We start from the raw sequence: 15,922 nt of genomic DNA on the forward strand, positions 1-15,922 counted from the left end.
CATGGATTCAGCCAAGGGAAATCTTGCCTCACCGATTTACTTAATTTCTTTGACGGTGTGAATAAACATGTCGATAAAGGTGATCATAGGAGCTGACTCTGTGGGTGCTTGAGCACCCCCAATATTGAGAAAATTCCTTGTATGTATCCAGAGAGGGGTTATTGCCATTGGGCTTAGCACCCTTAATAATTTTGAAAAGTTGGCTCCTATGAAGGTGAGCCTGTTGATGTTATGTAATTAGATTTTCAGATAGATTTTGACAAAGTCCCGTATGAGAGACTCCTGAGAAAATTAAAGAGTCATGGGATAGGAGGCAATGTTCTGTTATGGATTAGGAATTGGTTATTGGACTTAAAACAAAGGATAGGGTTAAATGACCATTTCTCTTAATGGGGGAGGGTGAATAGTGGAGTGCCACAAATGGCAGATGAAATTTAATGTGGACCAATGCAAAATGTTTCACATTGGGAAGAATAATTCAAATCGTAGTTATCTGATGCTAGGGTCCACCTTGGGAGTCAGCATCCAAGAAAAAGAGCTAGATGTCATTGTAGACAATATGCTGAAATCTTCTACCCAGTGTGTGGCGGAGGCCAAAATAACAAACAAGATGCTAGAATTTATTAGGAAAGGGATGGTAAATAAGCCAAGAATATTATAATGCCTTATCACTCCGTGTTGTGACCTCATGTTGAATATTTAATTCAATTCTGGTTGCCGTATCTCAATAAAAGATATACCAGCTTATTTTCGAAAGAGAGAGACGCCCATATTTCGACCCAAATCGGGAGATAGGCGTCCGTTTCCCGTGGGCACCCAAATCGGTATAATCAAAACCCGATTTTTGGCGTCCTCAACTGCAGTCCATCACAGAGACGAACAAAGATCACTGGGGCGTGTCGGAGGCGTGGCAAAGGTGGGACTGGGTGGTTATCGGACGAGGAGAGATGGGCGTCTTTAGCTGATAATCGAAACAAGAAGGGCGTTTTTGACGAGAATTTGGTCCGCTTTATTTGGACCCTTTTTTTCAGGTCCAGGTCCCAAAAAAGTGCCCCAACTGACCAGATGACCACCGGAAGGAATCGGGGATCACCTCCCCTGACTCCCCCAGTGGTCACTAACCTCCTCCCACCAACAAAAACCCACTTTAAAAACTTTTTTTTTTTTTTTTTAGCTTTATTTTTATTTAGTCATTTTCATTGCCATACAGAGTCAATACCATCAAACAAATGTCATCAACAGGTACTTGTAACTGAATAACTCTTCTGAAAGCTTAACTGCTATAGTTATTAACAATAAGTATTAACCATGTCCCAGGTCCCCTGACTCTCCCACCCTCCCCTCCCCTTTCCCCTCTTGAGCTAAGTATTATGTGTCTTTATTGGCTTGCGTTAGCAGATGACCAGGTATTATACAAGTCCCATATTCTCTGATGTTGTATTATGTGTCCATTGCGTAGAGCAGTGAGCTTCGACATCAGTTGGATGTGTTTCAGTTTTTCCAACACGGCCGGTAATTCTGGTAGCCGAGGTCGCTTCCATGATGCCGCCAGCACCAGCTTGCCAGCGACAAATACCTGCGTAGCAAATTGGTGGATATGTTTTTTGGCCTCTGGCGGGGCGAAATGTAGGAGACAATAGTCTATTTTCAGCTGGTATTTTGTAGCAGTTACCAAATGCACAAAGTCCACAATTTTTTCCCAGTACCGGCGGGCATGTACACAAGACCACCATATGTGCTGCATATCCCCTACCTCACCACAGTCCCGCCAACATAGAGCTGATCCCGAGTGGTATATCTTGAACAAGCGGCTGGGCGTATAATACCAACTATATAATATCTTGTGTCCGTTTTCTACCATTGCACTGGATATTGACACTCTAAGCAGGGACCTAAACGCTCTAACCCATTGTAGTGGCTCATATGTGTTCTCCATTGCTCGCTCCCATCTTTGTGTGTAGAATTCTACCGGGTGGGTGCGGGCCAACAACGCTTTGTATATTCTGGAAATACCCCCCCTTCCTCCACCACCCATCAATCCCTTCTCCAGTTGTGTTTCTGTTAGATTAAGCTCCTCCAAGGCTCTGCGACGTATAAAGTCTCGTGCCTGGTAATACTGAAAAGCTTGCAGAGGGGAAAGCTCATGCTCCTGACATAGGTCTTGGAAGGAAGGAACCTGACCTTCCTCACACATCTGCCCCAATTCGCAAAGACCCATGTCCTCCCAGTCTCTATATGCCAAATCCACTACTCCTGGTCCAAACTGGGGGGCAAATCTAAGAAATGAGTGTTTAAAGTATTTCCGCTCTGGGAAAAATTGCTCCCGTATCTTACACCAAGTTTGTAATGGCCACTGGAGAATTGGGGGACTCCTTTTGGTAAGCTCTCTGAGTGTGTGCTTTGGCAACCATGGTACTGCTCTGAGCGGATAGGGTTCCAGCCAGCTCTGTTCTATACATGTCCAAATTTTTCCTGCGTCCCTCAGCCAGATAGCCAAAATTCGCAGGTGTGCAGCTATATAGTATGTATAGAAGGAAGGAACCCCCATCCCTCCTCTGTCTCTAAATTGGTACATCACCTCTCGTCTAACCCGTGGTGGCCTCCTCCTCCAGATAAACGAGAACACTCTACTCTGTAAGCCCCTGAAAAAGGTATCTGGTATGGCAATAGGTAGGGCCATAAACAAGTATAACAGCTTTGGGAGAACTATCATCTTAATGGCATTAACCCTGCCCGCCCATGACAGGGTCAAGCCCTCCCACCTCTCCAGTTCCTGAAAGATCTCTCGCATTTTATGAGGAAAATTGGTGTCAAAAATATCTTCTAATTGACGAGGTATATTAACCCCTAGGTATCTAATGTATTTACGAGCCCATTTATATGGGAACTGTGTCTTCAGCAACTCTAACTGCGCACTGGGTAAATGTATATCGAGTGCCTCTGATTTATTGAAGTTAATTTTAAATCCTGATACTGCCCCATAGGCTAAGATTTCTTCCCCAATAATTGGAAAAGCTGTCAGGGGATCCTTAAGGATTAATAGGATGTCATCTGCAAACAGGAGTATTTTGGTTTCAATCCCCCCTCCCTTTAGGCCCTGTATGTTCAAGTTTGCTCTAATCCTGGCTGCCAGCGGCTCCATCACCAGAGCAAACAGCAAGGGGGATAGCGCACATCCTTGTCTAGTACCTCTATAAAGGGAAAAGGGGCGAGTTAAAGTCCCGTTTATCCGTACCGCTGCTGTTGGGGTCTTATATATTATTTGCAGCCACTCTGCAAATCGCCCTCCTATACCAGCCTTCTCCAGAATCGCAAAGAGAAATGGCCAACTGACCCGATCAAAAGCTTTTTCTGCGTCTAGGGATAATATACATAGCGGGGTTTTAGTTATTTGTGCCCCTTGTAACACTTGCAAAGTACGTCTTATATTATCAAAGGTCTGGCGATTTTGCACAAACCCTGCCTGGTCTTCATGTATGAGCAGTGGGAGATATTTCTGCAGTCTAGTGGCCATAATTTTTGAAAATATCTTATAGTCTACTCCTAATAGTGAAATAGGCCTGTATGAGCTGCATAGTTGAGGATCCTTGCCCGGTTTAGGCAGGACCGTGATCGTCGCCAAGTTCCATGTCGGTGGCAGACCCATAGTCTCATCTATCGAATTGAAAACCTTGACTAAAAGGGGGGCTATTAATTTCCCAAACATTTTATAGAATTTGTTCGTATATCCGTCAGGACCCGGGGCCTTATTAGGGGATAAACCTTTAATCGTCTGCTCCACCTCTTCTAACATAATAGGGGCCCCTAGGGTGTTGTCTAGGACCTCAGGGAGCCTAGGTAGCTCAATGCCTGCCAGAAAATTTGTAACCTCTTCCATCCCACCTTCAGATTCTGATCTATATAGCTCCATGTAATATTCCCTGAACGCCAATTCAAGAAATTCAGGGTCAGAATGCACAGTTCCCCCCGCGTCTCGTATACCCCCTATCAGATTCCTGCTAACCTGTTGTTTTAGTTTGTGGGCCAAGAGCCTGCTAGGCTTATTGCCAAATTCAAAGTGCGATTGGCGCGCTCTTAATAGTTTTTCTGCCACATCTGCTAATTCTAATTCGTGCAATTGATTGCGGAGGTCTGTCACCCGCAGCCTAATGCTCGAGGGGTTCTGAACAGTCTCCTGTTGCATAAGCGTCTCCGTCTGTACTAACTGCTGGCGTAGCTCGGTCTCCTTGGCACAGCGTGTCTTCCATGCCTGAGACCGCAGGGCTATCAGGTGACCTCGCACCACTGCTTTAAAACCTTCCCAGACAGTAGTGGGGGACACCTCCCCGTTGTCGTTGAAAAAAATATAATCTTTAATGTGTTGCTCCAATTGGTTAACAATATTGGGGTCAGTCAGCAAGGCGTCATCTAAGCGCCAATTATGTTGCCGTCTGACATGTCCCTGTTCCTTAAGCTGTAAAAGCACTGTGGAATGATCAGACCAAGTGCATGGATGAATAAGATGGTCCCCCACTATATTCAACATTGAGGTATCACCTAGCCACATATCAATTCTGGAGGAGGAGTGGTGTACTGCAGAAAAGTGAGTGTAAGCACGCTGTGTAGGGTTCTCGCGTCTCCAGTAGTCTATTAATTGCCAGCGTGTTATAAAGTCATGGAATTTCCGCCTATCTTGTCTGGCATAGTTTGTGTCAGTAGAGGTATTGTCTAATGTTGGATTAAGGGTAAGATTAAAATCCCCTCCTATCAGTAGGGACCCTTCGATATTTCTCGTGAGTACCTTATCTAGGTCTGCAAAGAAATCTCCTTGGTTTGTGTTGGGACCATATACATTTATCAAAGTATATACTCTGCCTGCCAGTGCAAAAACAATTAACAAATACCTCCCCCCTTTATCCTTAACCACCTTCTTGACCTCCCAGGGTTTAGACCCGTGGAATGCTATCAGCACTCCTTTACTTTTCGTGTTGTCAATACTAGAAGCAAAGTATATAGAAGGATATTGCTTATGTTTGCACAGATATTCATATCGGGCTTTAAGATGAGTCTCCTGTACCAGACCTATATCTATTTTGAGCCTCTGCATCTCTCTAAACAGCAATTGCCGCTTCCTAGGCACATTTAGCCCTCGTACATTGAGTAGCATACACTTAATGTCTCCCATTAGTACTTAATGTTTTAGGTGCCATTTTAAGCCCCTGCTCACACACTGGACATCATCCCTCTGCTTATGGTCATCTTGCTTCATACCAATTCCCTTCCCTCCCATCCCCTTCTCCCACATATATACCCCTCCCCCCTCCCACATCAACCCCAATTTCTTACAGAACACCCCTGTATATACCAGTAAGTGTTTAAGTGTGAGGAAGGAACCGCGTTTCTGCTTCCCACGTATCCCTTAAGTAACACATATCTCAAACTACCTTGCGTCCAAGGCTGGAGAGTTGCTTAACATGTGCAGTATCTGAAACCAACATTAACACTATTTGTGATAAAAGTAACAGTCTCACCACCTGAATTTTAGTTAGTTCATGTAATCTGTGTAGTAGATCGTTGACGTTGTAGCCTTTTATGGCCTTTTCCTACTCTCTGCCATTTTGGTGGGAGAGAGCGTTGGTTGATCTTTCTGTTCGTGTCTGCCTCTGTCCGGGCTTCTGGCTCCACAGCCTCCGGGCAAATCACTCGGGCCTCAGAAATTGATCTTATTTGGTGTTGTTTCCCATCTTTGTAAAAGACTAGTGCAAACGGATGTTTCCATCTGTATTGTATTTTAAGGTCTCTCAGGTGTCTGGTGAAGGGCTTTAGTTCTCCTCTGCGTCTGAGAGTAGCTGCTGCCAAGTCTTGATATATTTCAACGGCATATGAGTCCCACTTAAATTCCTGGGTCTGGCGCGCCGTATTCAACACCTTTTCCTTTAACTTGTAGTTGGAAAAACAAGCAATAATGTCCTTAGGTGTATTATTGCGCCCAGTACCCAGCGCCCTGTGCACTCGGTCTAAATGCACCGATTCCGGTTCCATAACTTCTCCGCTTGCCAATAACAATTCACAAACTACTTTTTGGATTACTTGTTCACAATTTTGATAAGTAGGGGTTTCCGGGATACCGCGAAATCTCAGATTGCTGCGGCGGCCCCTATTTTCTAAGTCCTCAAGTTTGTCCAGTAGTTGTTGTTGCTCACCCTGCATCTCCGAAATCTGGTGATCCAGTGCTCCCAGCGTTTCGCTATGGACTTCTACCTGGGACTCTGTATCCTCAAGACGCGAGCCCAACTCCCGTATCTCTCCTCGTAAGTCAGTTCCCAGCGTCGCCACTTCGGCCCGTAGGGCTTTCAGGTCCGCGCTAATATCTTGCAGCCAGGTTTGTATATTTGGAGACTCTCCCTCATCAGATATCTTATCTTTCGGCTGTTCCACCGGTTGCTCTGAAAGTTTGGATTTTTCTCCATTTACCGAATCTCTCGGTTTCCGAACCTCCGCCATTTTGTTTTTAGCCGCTACCGCACCACCGGAGAAAGCAAATCGCGAGAGGTCCGCCGATTTTCGAGCTGCGCTCATATGGTGATATTGCTCTGCTTTTTGGGTATTCCCCTAGCTGTTTTTTGACTTTCCAGCCCCTGTGAACTCCGGTTTATCGCTCGTTTTCTCCGTGGGATCGCGGGAGCTTCACTCTCAAGCGTCCATGCGGTCTGATGACGTCACTTCCTCACTTTAAAAACTTTTTTCCTAGCCTGTATGCCAGCCTCAAATGCCGTACCCACCTCCACGACAGCAGAATGTGTTCTATCCTCTGACAGCCTTTCCCTGATTCTGATGTGGGTCTCAGGTGAGTGTAACACCTTTTCTGTTAAGGGCACTACAGAGTCACATCAGCAATGCATTGTGGTGGGTGTAGGGAATTGGGCTCCGTGATTCCACTAGCTTGTGTTAAATGCTCACGATGTTGGTAGTTGGTAGGCTCTACTCCCATGGTGCTTTTCCCTCAGCTTACTGGGTCAGAGTGTGCCCTGTTTTGTTTCTGATAGTCCATGAGGTAGTGGCCATTTGTGTAAGACACTTTTAGATCCCTTTCATGTGTTAGCCACGTTACAGCACTTAGTTCTTACCTTGAATGTTGCTGAAAGAGGGCATTGTACACCATTCTGCCAGCTCGGACCTACTGCTAATCTCAGTAGCAGCAAGACTCGTTGCCAGTGGGGCACAACTTCTGATCTGCAGTTAACTGTGAGTAAATGTGCTTATTCAAATAAAGGACGTTTTTAGCGAGATTAGTCTTCAGGTGTGAACTGCTGTGCCAAGGTTATACAGCAGCAACAAGTCCTGTCCCTGGAGCACTTTTAGTGGGTACTGCAGTGCACTTCAGGCAGGCAGACCCAGGCCCACCCCCCCCCCCCCCCCCACCTGTAAGACTTGTGGTGGTAAATGGGAGGCCTCTAAAACCCACTGTACCCACATGTAGTTGTCCCCTTCACCCCTAAGAGCTATGGTAGTGTTGTACATTTGTCCCTCCTACGACCAAATGGCTTGGGACGTTTCTGAGCTGGGCGTTTTTAGTTTCCATTATCGCAAAGAAAAAACCCCGCCCATCTCAGAAGAGACCAAATCCATGGCATTTGGTCCGTCCAAACCGTATTTTCGAAACGAAAGATGGACGCCCATCTTTTTCGATAATACGGTCTGTCCCGCCTCTTCATATACCCGTTTTCGGACATAGATGCCCATGGAAATGGGCGTTCGCGTTTGATTATGCCCCTCGAAGTGGAATTAGAAAAGGTTCAAAGAAGACTGACCAACATAAAAAAAAAAGGGGATGGAACTCCTGCTATTTGAGGAAAGGCTAAAGAGGTTACTGCTCTTCAGCTTGGAAAAGAGATGGCTGAAGGGGGATGTGATTAAGATCTACAAAATCCTGTGTGGTGTAGAACAAGTAGAAGTGAATCAATTTTTTTTACTCTTTCAAAAAGTACAAAGACTACAGGACATTCAATGAAGTTACATGGAAATACTTTGAAAACCAGTAAGAGGAAATATTTTTTCACTCAAGGAATAGTTAAGTTCTGGAACTCATTGCCGGAGGGTGTGGTAACAACGGTTAGCGTATCTGGGTTTAAAAAAGGTCTGGACAAATTCCTGGAGGGAAAGTCTATAGTCTATTATTGAGATGGACATGGAAAAGCCACTGCTTGCCCTGAGGTTGGTAGCATGGAATCTTGCTAATATTTGGGTTTCTGTCAGGTGCTTCTGGAAACAGGACTGAGCTAGATGGACCATTGGTATGACCCAGTATGGCTAGTCTTATGTTCTTATGAGAGCACCAAGGGAATTATATATAGAGAAAAGAGAAGAGGTCTCAAGACAAAGTCCTGAAGTACACCAACTGATAGCAGTGGAGAAGGATCCACCAGAGCATACACTATCCCTCTCATTCTATAACTTTAGTGCCTAAATGTAAGTGTCATTTGTGTATTAAAGTAATAGCATGCTAGCAGTTACTTGGGCAAGTGTACATTTATGTGTGTAAGTGCTCTTCTGTTATTTAGGCGCACATTTCACATGGTGCATAATTGCAAGGAGGCACACATAGGGACGGAGCATTGATGAAGCAAAGTGCCACAAGTATGCCTGCTATTGACATGGCGCAAGTGTGCACACTGATTTACATTAGTATTCTATAACAGACTCTGGGCTGAGTTCACCACTATTGGATCATTTCAACTCGTTAGATCATTTGTGATTCTTGAGCTCTTTGAGGCTTTCCTTCCATTTTTTTCCTTTATGGTTGTTTTTTCACAGTGGATTTTTTTGTGATTCTATGTGTAGAGAATATTTTTTCCATTGGATCTTTTCCACGTGAAGGTGGAAGGCAGGAAAAAAAGGTGCTGGTAACTAGGGAGTAAATATTTTTTCAGACCATGTATCAGGATACTATGCACTGAAGCTCAGCACACTGTTCTTACTGGGCCTCTCAGTGCTCTAATTGTCCCAAACTAAGGAGAAGAGAAATACTGTCTCCGTGCCTCTAACACTCAAATTATTGGTGCGTTTTTTTTTACTTCTTCCTTCACTCCCCTTCCTTCTTTCTTCCTCCCCTTTTCTGTGCCTCTCTCCTCTTCCCTACTTTAAGCTAACACAAATCTGTTTATAGTTCTTTCTATTAAAAGAAGTCATAAACCACAGAAACAGTTGCAGATTTCTGATGGGTCTTTTTATGTATGACCATGAATAAATTCTCAGCTTAATGTTGCAGCAGTAAATCCTTACCATCAGCCTTAACATTACATCTGCATTATACTGGCAAGATTAAGGAAGCTGCTCTTTAATATAAACTGGCTTTGTGTATAGTGTGTGTGTAGTAACTGGTGAACTGCTAAGAGCAGGGTCCTGAACCACAGACTGATGTCTGAAGCAGGTTTGGGCAACCTGCAGCCCGCCATTGAATTTTTTGTGACCAGTAAGACCATGGGAAGTATACACAGAGAGCAGCCCACCCAAACGTCATTTACCAGAGTTTTGTTGTCAATGGAACCATTGAAAGGATGCAAAAGCTCAACTGCATAAACACACTTTTTACAAGTGACATCAGTACGTCAAGAGTCCTTTTGTTCTACATGTTTTTATGATTCTGTGAAGTTGATTGATTTGAACTGTTATGACCCCTGAGGAAGGCTTTTCAGCCAAAACACAGCCCGTGTTGGGTCAGTTTATAATTGGAAAATAAACTTTTGGGCGCTCATATTCTGTTGTTTGCCTTGGTCATTTGGTGCATTCCCACTTCCACCCTTGCTGTTTCTTCTTTACCATTGAAGGATACAACAATGAGACAAGACTTGTTTGACAGTGTTAGCAACTGTTTGGGAAAGACAGGAGTATATGGTAACTATTCTGGTAATAATTGATATTCACTCAGTCATCACATTGAGTTTTGTTAGCAGTGATTATTATTATTGTTCATTTTCTGTGTGTAGCCCGTTAGGGATAGTACTGACATTAACCTTTGTGTATAAAGGTTGCCCACAGATAGTATTGTGAAAAGAAGTTTGATTCTTGGGTGTGTTTTCTTCTTTTTCTCTTGGCCTTCGTATTTCAAGTTTTTAGTTAAAATTTGTTTTATGCACTTGTGCTTTATACATCAGTACATCCCCTCTAATATAGGAAGGGGATAACAACTGTAATTTACATGTTAGTAATCAGTTGGATAGATTATTGTAATTCTTTGAGTTTCAGCCTTCTGGGGAGAGCAATGCAGCATGTTCAACAGCTCCTGGTCAGAGGAAAATGTTCAGATCATAACAGGCCAGTTCTGACGGAGCTGCTTTCTGGTTGATTCTAGGACACAATTTAAAACCTTTGGAACAGTATTTAAGGCACTGAAATATTTGGAAGATGTTTTGAGTCATCGTCATCCTATAAAGGCATTAAGGTGAATGGGATGGGCAACTAGAGCCATTGCCTACCAGCAACTAAAGAGGTTGGTGGCGGGGCTGGAGACTGGCAAGATTGCAGAGCTGATGCAAGGATATTAAGGGCTTCTTTTACAAAGCCGCGCTGCCGAGTCTCAGTTCTGCAAATGAGAAGAAGCCCATTCAATTCCTATGAAGGGCAAGGGTCTGGAGAATTTATCAAACATACAGTGTGGCAAAATTGTCTTAGGGCATTGGTTCCAAAACCTGATCCTGGAGGCACCCCAACCAGACAGGTCTTCAGGATACCCACAATGAATATTCATGAGAGAGATTTGCATGCACTGCCTTTAGTGCATGCAGATCTATCTCATGAATATTCATTGTGGATACACTGAAATCCTGACTGGCTTGGAGGCCTCCAGGACCAGGTTTAGAAACCACTGTCTTAGGGCATTCTTTATGACTTTAGCCCAATGGATATTTCTAGATTGTAAGATACGACTCCCAGCCTAGGGTGTGTCTCCAAGTTGCCTTTCTTGGTTTGGACTGGGTAGGATGTATGTCCGTAGGGCGTGCTCTTGTAAAATGCACCTGTAGGGTGGGGCTCAGTAGATTTGTTCTAGTTTGCTCTGTGTGTAGAATGAATGTCCTTAGGATGTGTCTCAATCGAGTTTGTCACTGTAATTTATTTCTTATTTTTGTAGGCATGTTGATTATGTCTATGGGCTAGAGTTAGTAATGTGTGCTGATGCATTACTACACACTAATGGTATTAATGCACACCCATGGGACCTAGTTACTAGTAACAGGTGTTAACGGCATTAAAACGCAGTAACACAGTAATGCATGTTAATAACTCTAGCCCAATATGGGGTGTATCATTCTCTGTATGAAGTATCTTCATTAATGGTTCAAGCAGTCACTTTTCTGTCTCTTTTCCTGCAGGTCTTCACTCGCTATGGGAAATGTTACACCTTTAACTCTGGGCAGAATGGGAAGCCCCCATTAATCTCCATGAGGGGAGGAACTGGGAATGGCCTAGAACTCATGCTGGATATACAGCAGGATGAGTACATGCCTGTCTGGGGAGAAACAGGTAAGGAAGACTCTCAACCCATCAGCACCACAACAGCATTCAAAAATCAGAAGTCCAGTCACCTAGTTACAATTTGTACTGCCTCCTCCAAAGCGTGCTCATTATGAGACAACGCCAAGATCAGCTTTCTTTTTTATAGCCATCCAGATGTTTGTTCTGAGTTATCCTTTTGTTAAGTTTAAACAGGGCGGACTGACCATTCAGGCAACCGGGCAGTGCCCGAAGCCCCAGAGGCTCTTTCCAATTGCCCGCCGCACACTACAGCCCTCCCCGGTCCTACCTTTAAAGGTGTGCCGCTGGTGATCTAGTCGCCTCTGTGGGGGGGGGGAGGGACATGTTCTTTCCTGTCGTTTGTGCTGCTGCTATTCCCCCTGCCCTGCACCACTGTACTTTAAAAATGGCGGCCGAGACTCCCTGCAGAAGTCTTGCAAGACTGTTGAGACCTGCAAGACTACCATGGGAAGTCTTGGCCACCATTTTGAAAACATGGTGGCGCCAGCAGGCAGGGGAATAGCGGCAGTGTAACAGGCAGGAAAGAACATACTCCCCCCTCCCCCCACAAAGACGCTTTCTAACAATAATAGAACTAAGGGACACAAGATGAAATTAGAATGTGGTAGGTTTAAAACAAATTGGAGAAAGTTTTTCTTTACTCAGCATGTGGTTAGACTCTGGAACTCATTGCCGGAGAAGGTAGTGACGGCAGCTGGCCTTGCTGAGTTTAAAAGGGGTCTGGACAGATTCCTGAAGGAAAAGTCCATTGATCGTTATTAAATTCTGGGTTTTTGCCAGGTTCTTGGGGCCTGGATTGGCCGCTGTCGGAGACAGAGTGCTGGGCTTGATGGACTTTTGGTCTTTTCCCAGCGTGGCAGTGCTTATGTACTTATGTACCACTAGACCACCAGGGCCCTTCAGGTAGGACCGGGGCAGTGGGGGTGTCGGCTGCGGTGGTAGGGGGAGCAGTAGCGCAGCGGTAGGGGGGTGTCGGGCACCGGCCGGGTGGGGGGCTCAGACTACCCTCAGTGCCTGGGGGCCCAGACCACACTCAGTTCACCCCTGAGTTTAAAGATATGTTAAAGACCCATTTTTTTCACTGTGCTTTTGATCCGCCATTAGAGTCTTGTCAGTCGCGGACTGCAAAAGCTCGTGTAACATATATGACCTGAAATTTTAGTGTGTTTGTCTCTTATTCTTTTTTTTAACTTTGCTTTTAACTAATGGCGTTCCTTTTCTTGTATATATTTGTTAATTTTTTATAACTATTTGTGAACTGCTATGATCTTCTTGTTGGAAATTGTGGTATATCAAGTATTTTAATAAAGTTAAACATAGGTCTGCTCTTCCTGGCCCTTAGAGATCTTCCAGTCATATAGATGTTCAGAATGTCCACAGTGATAGATATGCATGTAGGCTCAATGTGGGCATCCTCAAAACACAAATGGTTTGGAGGGGGGGGGGTCCCCAAGAACTGGGTTGAGAATTGCTGGGAGGAAGCAGCATTAAACAGTGGTCATGACTGTATCTCTTCTTATGGTGATAAATCACACCAGGTAATGGAATTTGCTATACAGCATCATACTAGGAAGATTTTTTTTTTAAAAGCGCCAGCATGAACTTCCGGTGACGTCATGACCGTGAGGGGTTGAAGGAAAAAGATCTCTCCGGCTTCAATCCCCCCTCCGCATGATCAGCTCACAAACCGCGATCTAAAAACGAAATTCGCCACAGCCTGAAACGGCAGAGAGGCCGGCAACGTACACTTTAACTTAATTGGCGGCGTAATGGCAGCGAAAAATGTACATAAAGATAAGCTCCGTGGTAGAGGAGCAGAAGACAAGATGGCGCCGCCCGCAAGTCCGCCGGGCCCAACAGTGTCATCGGCTTGGATCGCCGAAATAACCTCAGAAATGTCCTCAGTGTTAGAAGCTATGTTGGATCGCCGGCTTTCCCCCATAAATACTAACCTGGAAAAGGTAAAAGAACAGCTCACGGATCTTTCTCGGGATTGTGCAGGCTTTCAAACACGTGTGAGTGAAATTGAGGATAGAGTAACGGAGGTGGAGACAATACAAGAAATAACTCAAAAAAAGCTGCAGGCGATGGAGGAAAAGATTGAGGACTTAGAAAACAGGTCCAGGAGAAATAATATCCGAGTGGTGGGCCTGCCAGAAACGTTACCCGAACGGGGCTTGGAGGTTTTTTTGGCACGCTGGTTTGCCAGTGAACTACAATACCCAGAAGCCTCGGGGCCGATACAAATAGAACGGGCTCACCGCATCGGGATGAAAATGACTGGCACCAATAAGCCAAGAGTGGTAATTCTAAAATTTTTGAACTATGCGCAAAAACAAGAAGTGATGAAGTTGCTGAGAGCTGGGAAAGCATTGGAGTATGAAGGAATCCCAGTAAGATGTTTCCAAGATTATTCAGCAGGGGTAGCAACACGGAGGAGACAGTTTTCGGAGGTTTGCTCAACGCTATTCCAAAAGAAAATAAGATTTGCACTACAATACCCTGCCAAATTGCGGGTCACGCATAATGGTATTACTAAGACATATGAGACGGCAGGGGCGGCTAAAGAATTTCTACAACAGCTGGGAACATTATCTTCAGATGCAAGTTGAACAGCATAGAAAGAGAACACTCTGAGAACACTGAGTAATGTCATACAGAGAGGTCAGCGGAGACCTGATTGGTCAAGATATGACACTACAGTAATCTCCCAGCCAAGAACAAAGATGGACCAATTATAGTAGCAGAAAGCTTGGCAAGAAGGCTGCAGTTGGAAAGTTAAGGTCCTATGGTTTGTGAGTTAGACTTGAATGTTGATTTTTTTTTTTTTTTTTTTTTTTTTGCTGTTAATTAAGACACTATATGGCAGACATGGCCTGTGGGTGAACCGATTTGAACCCCTGGTAAGAGGGGGGAGACCCTGTAAGTGTCTGCTCAGCTTGACAAGAAAGTTATGTTTTATGTTTATTGTAACAATGTATAATGCGGAGGGGGGAGGGAGAGACGTAAGGAAGTTAAGGTCCTAATTGGTGGACCTGAGAATAAGGGATATAGGGTTTGGGGGGGGGGAGGGAAGAGGGATGCAAGCAGGGCACAAGTCTTAACTAGTAAGGATGTAGAACATAACAATGAAGTTGACACAGTGGAGGTGCAAGTGGGGGGGGGGCAGAGGCTGGGATGTCCCCCTCGAGTACAACAGTGGACATTTATGGAGAAAGGCACACACTTTCAAATCCAAGAATAGTAAGAATACTAACGTGGAATGTAGGCGGAGTTAATTCGCCAATCAAACGTTCTAAGATTTTACAGCAATTAAATAGGCAAAGGGCGGACATAGCACTCTTGCAGGAGACGCATCTGAACCAGATTGAACATGCCAAGCTCAGCACCTGGTGGGTCGGGGATTGTATAGCAGCAAATGCACAAGGTAAAAAGGGAGGAGTAGCGATACTAATTAGAAAAGGCATAGCCTCTGTAATTAATCCACTTCTGATTGATACTGAAGGCCGCTATGTTATATTGGAAGTGGTAGTTGGGAGACAGAAACTGCTTATCTGTAATGTTTATGCTCCAAATAGATATGATCGGAAGTTTTATCAAACTCTGATAAACTTTTTGCTTAGGCAACCGCACGCAGCTATAGTGCTGGGGGGTGATTTAAATGCAACTTGGGACCCCTCTCTGGACAGATCAGCCCCGGAGACGGCCTCTTCATGTTATAATAATAGAGGCCTCTTACAGTTGAGCCAGATGTTGGGCCTGGTTGATGTGTGGCGGGTGCTGCACCCAGGTGAGAAAGACTATACACACCTGTCGCGGGCCCACTCCACTCAGTCGAGAATTGACTATATTCTGACATCACGTCAGATGTTTGGGGAAGTGACAACAGCGGAGATAGGACCGTACATGGTGTCGGACCACGCCTGGGTTAAGATAGAATGGATACCAAGCGGTACAACTCCACAGGAATACAAATGGCAATTTCCCCTGGAGTTCAGTTCAGATCCAATGCTTAAAGGCAGGTTACAAGCTTGCTGGGCGGAATATAGTACTCATAATCAAGAACACATAGAAGACCCAGTCTTGTTTTGGGAAGCGGCTAAGGCGGTTCTTAGAGGCGAAGTGATAAGTCATGCACACTTTGCGAGGAAGACACGAGATAGAAACATCTTGCGTTTGAGTACCCAACTTTGTAAGACACGGAAGAGATATGGGGAGACACACGCGATAGGTGATAAACAACAAGTGCTGGAACTTCAGACCGCCCTAAATGTACTTTTGCAAGAAAGGGCACACAAGTCACAGTTATACTATAGATATATGCTCTATAAACATGGTAATAAAACAGGCAAGTTGATGTCAAAAATAATTAGCCCCCGGGGAGGGACAAAGAATATTTTGGCACTGAGAC

The 15,922-nt window shown here is 44.7% G+C and overlaps 1 protein-coding gene across 3 annotated transcripts in view; it reads left to right on the plus strand.

Annotated features, from left to right (window-relative positions):
• Positions 1-15,922, plus strand: part of ASIC1 (acid sensing ion channel subunit 1) — a 507,441-nt gene that overhangs the window by 439,849 nt on the left and 51,670 nt on the right. For all 3 annotated transcript variants that reach the window (XM_030198226.1, XM_030198225.1, XM_030198224.1), the window contains one exon: positions 11,349-11,499. In XM_030198226.1, the coding sequence (XP_030054086.1) occupies positions 11,349-11,499 (151 nt within the window). The remainder of the gene's footprint in view (positions 1-11,348; positions 11,500-15,922) is intronic.

The sequence above is a fragment of the Microcaecilia unicolor genome, chromosome 3, assembly GCF_901765095.1.
Source record: "Microcaecilia unicolor chromosome 3, aMicUni1.1, whole genome shotgun sequence".
Taxonomy (NCBI): Eukaryota; Metazoa; Chordata; class Amphibia; order Gymnophiona; family Siphonopidae; genus Microcaecilia; species Microcaecilia unicolor.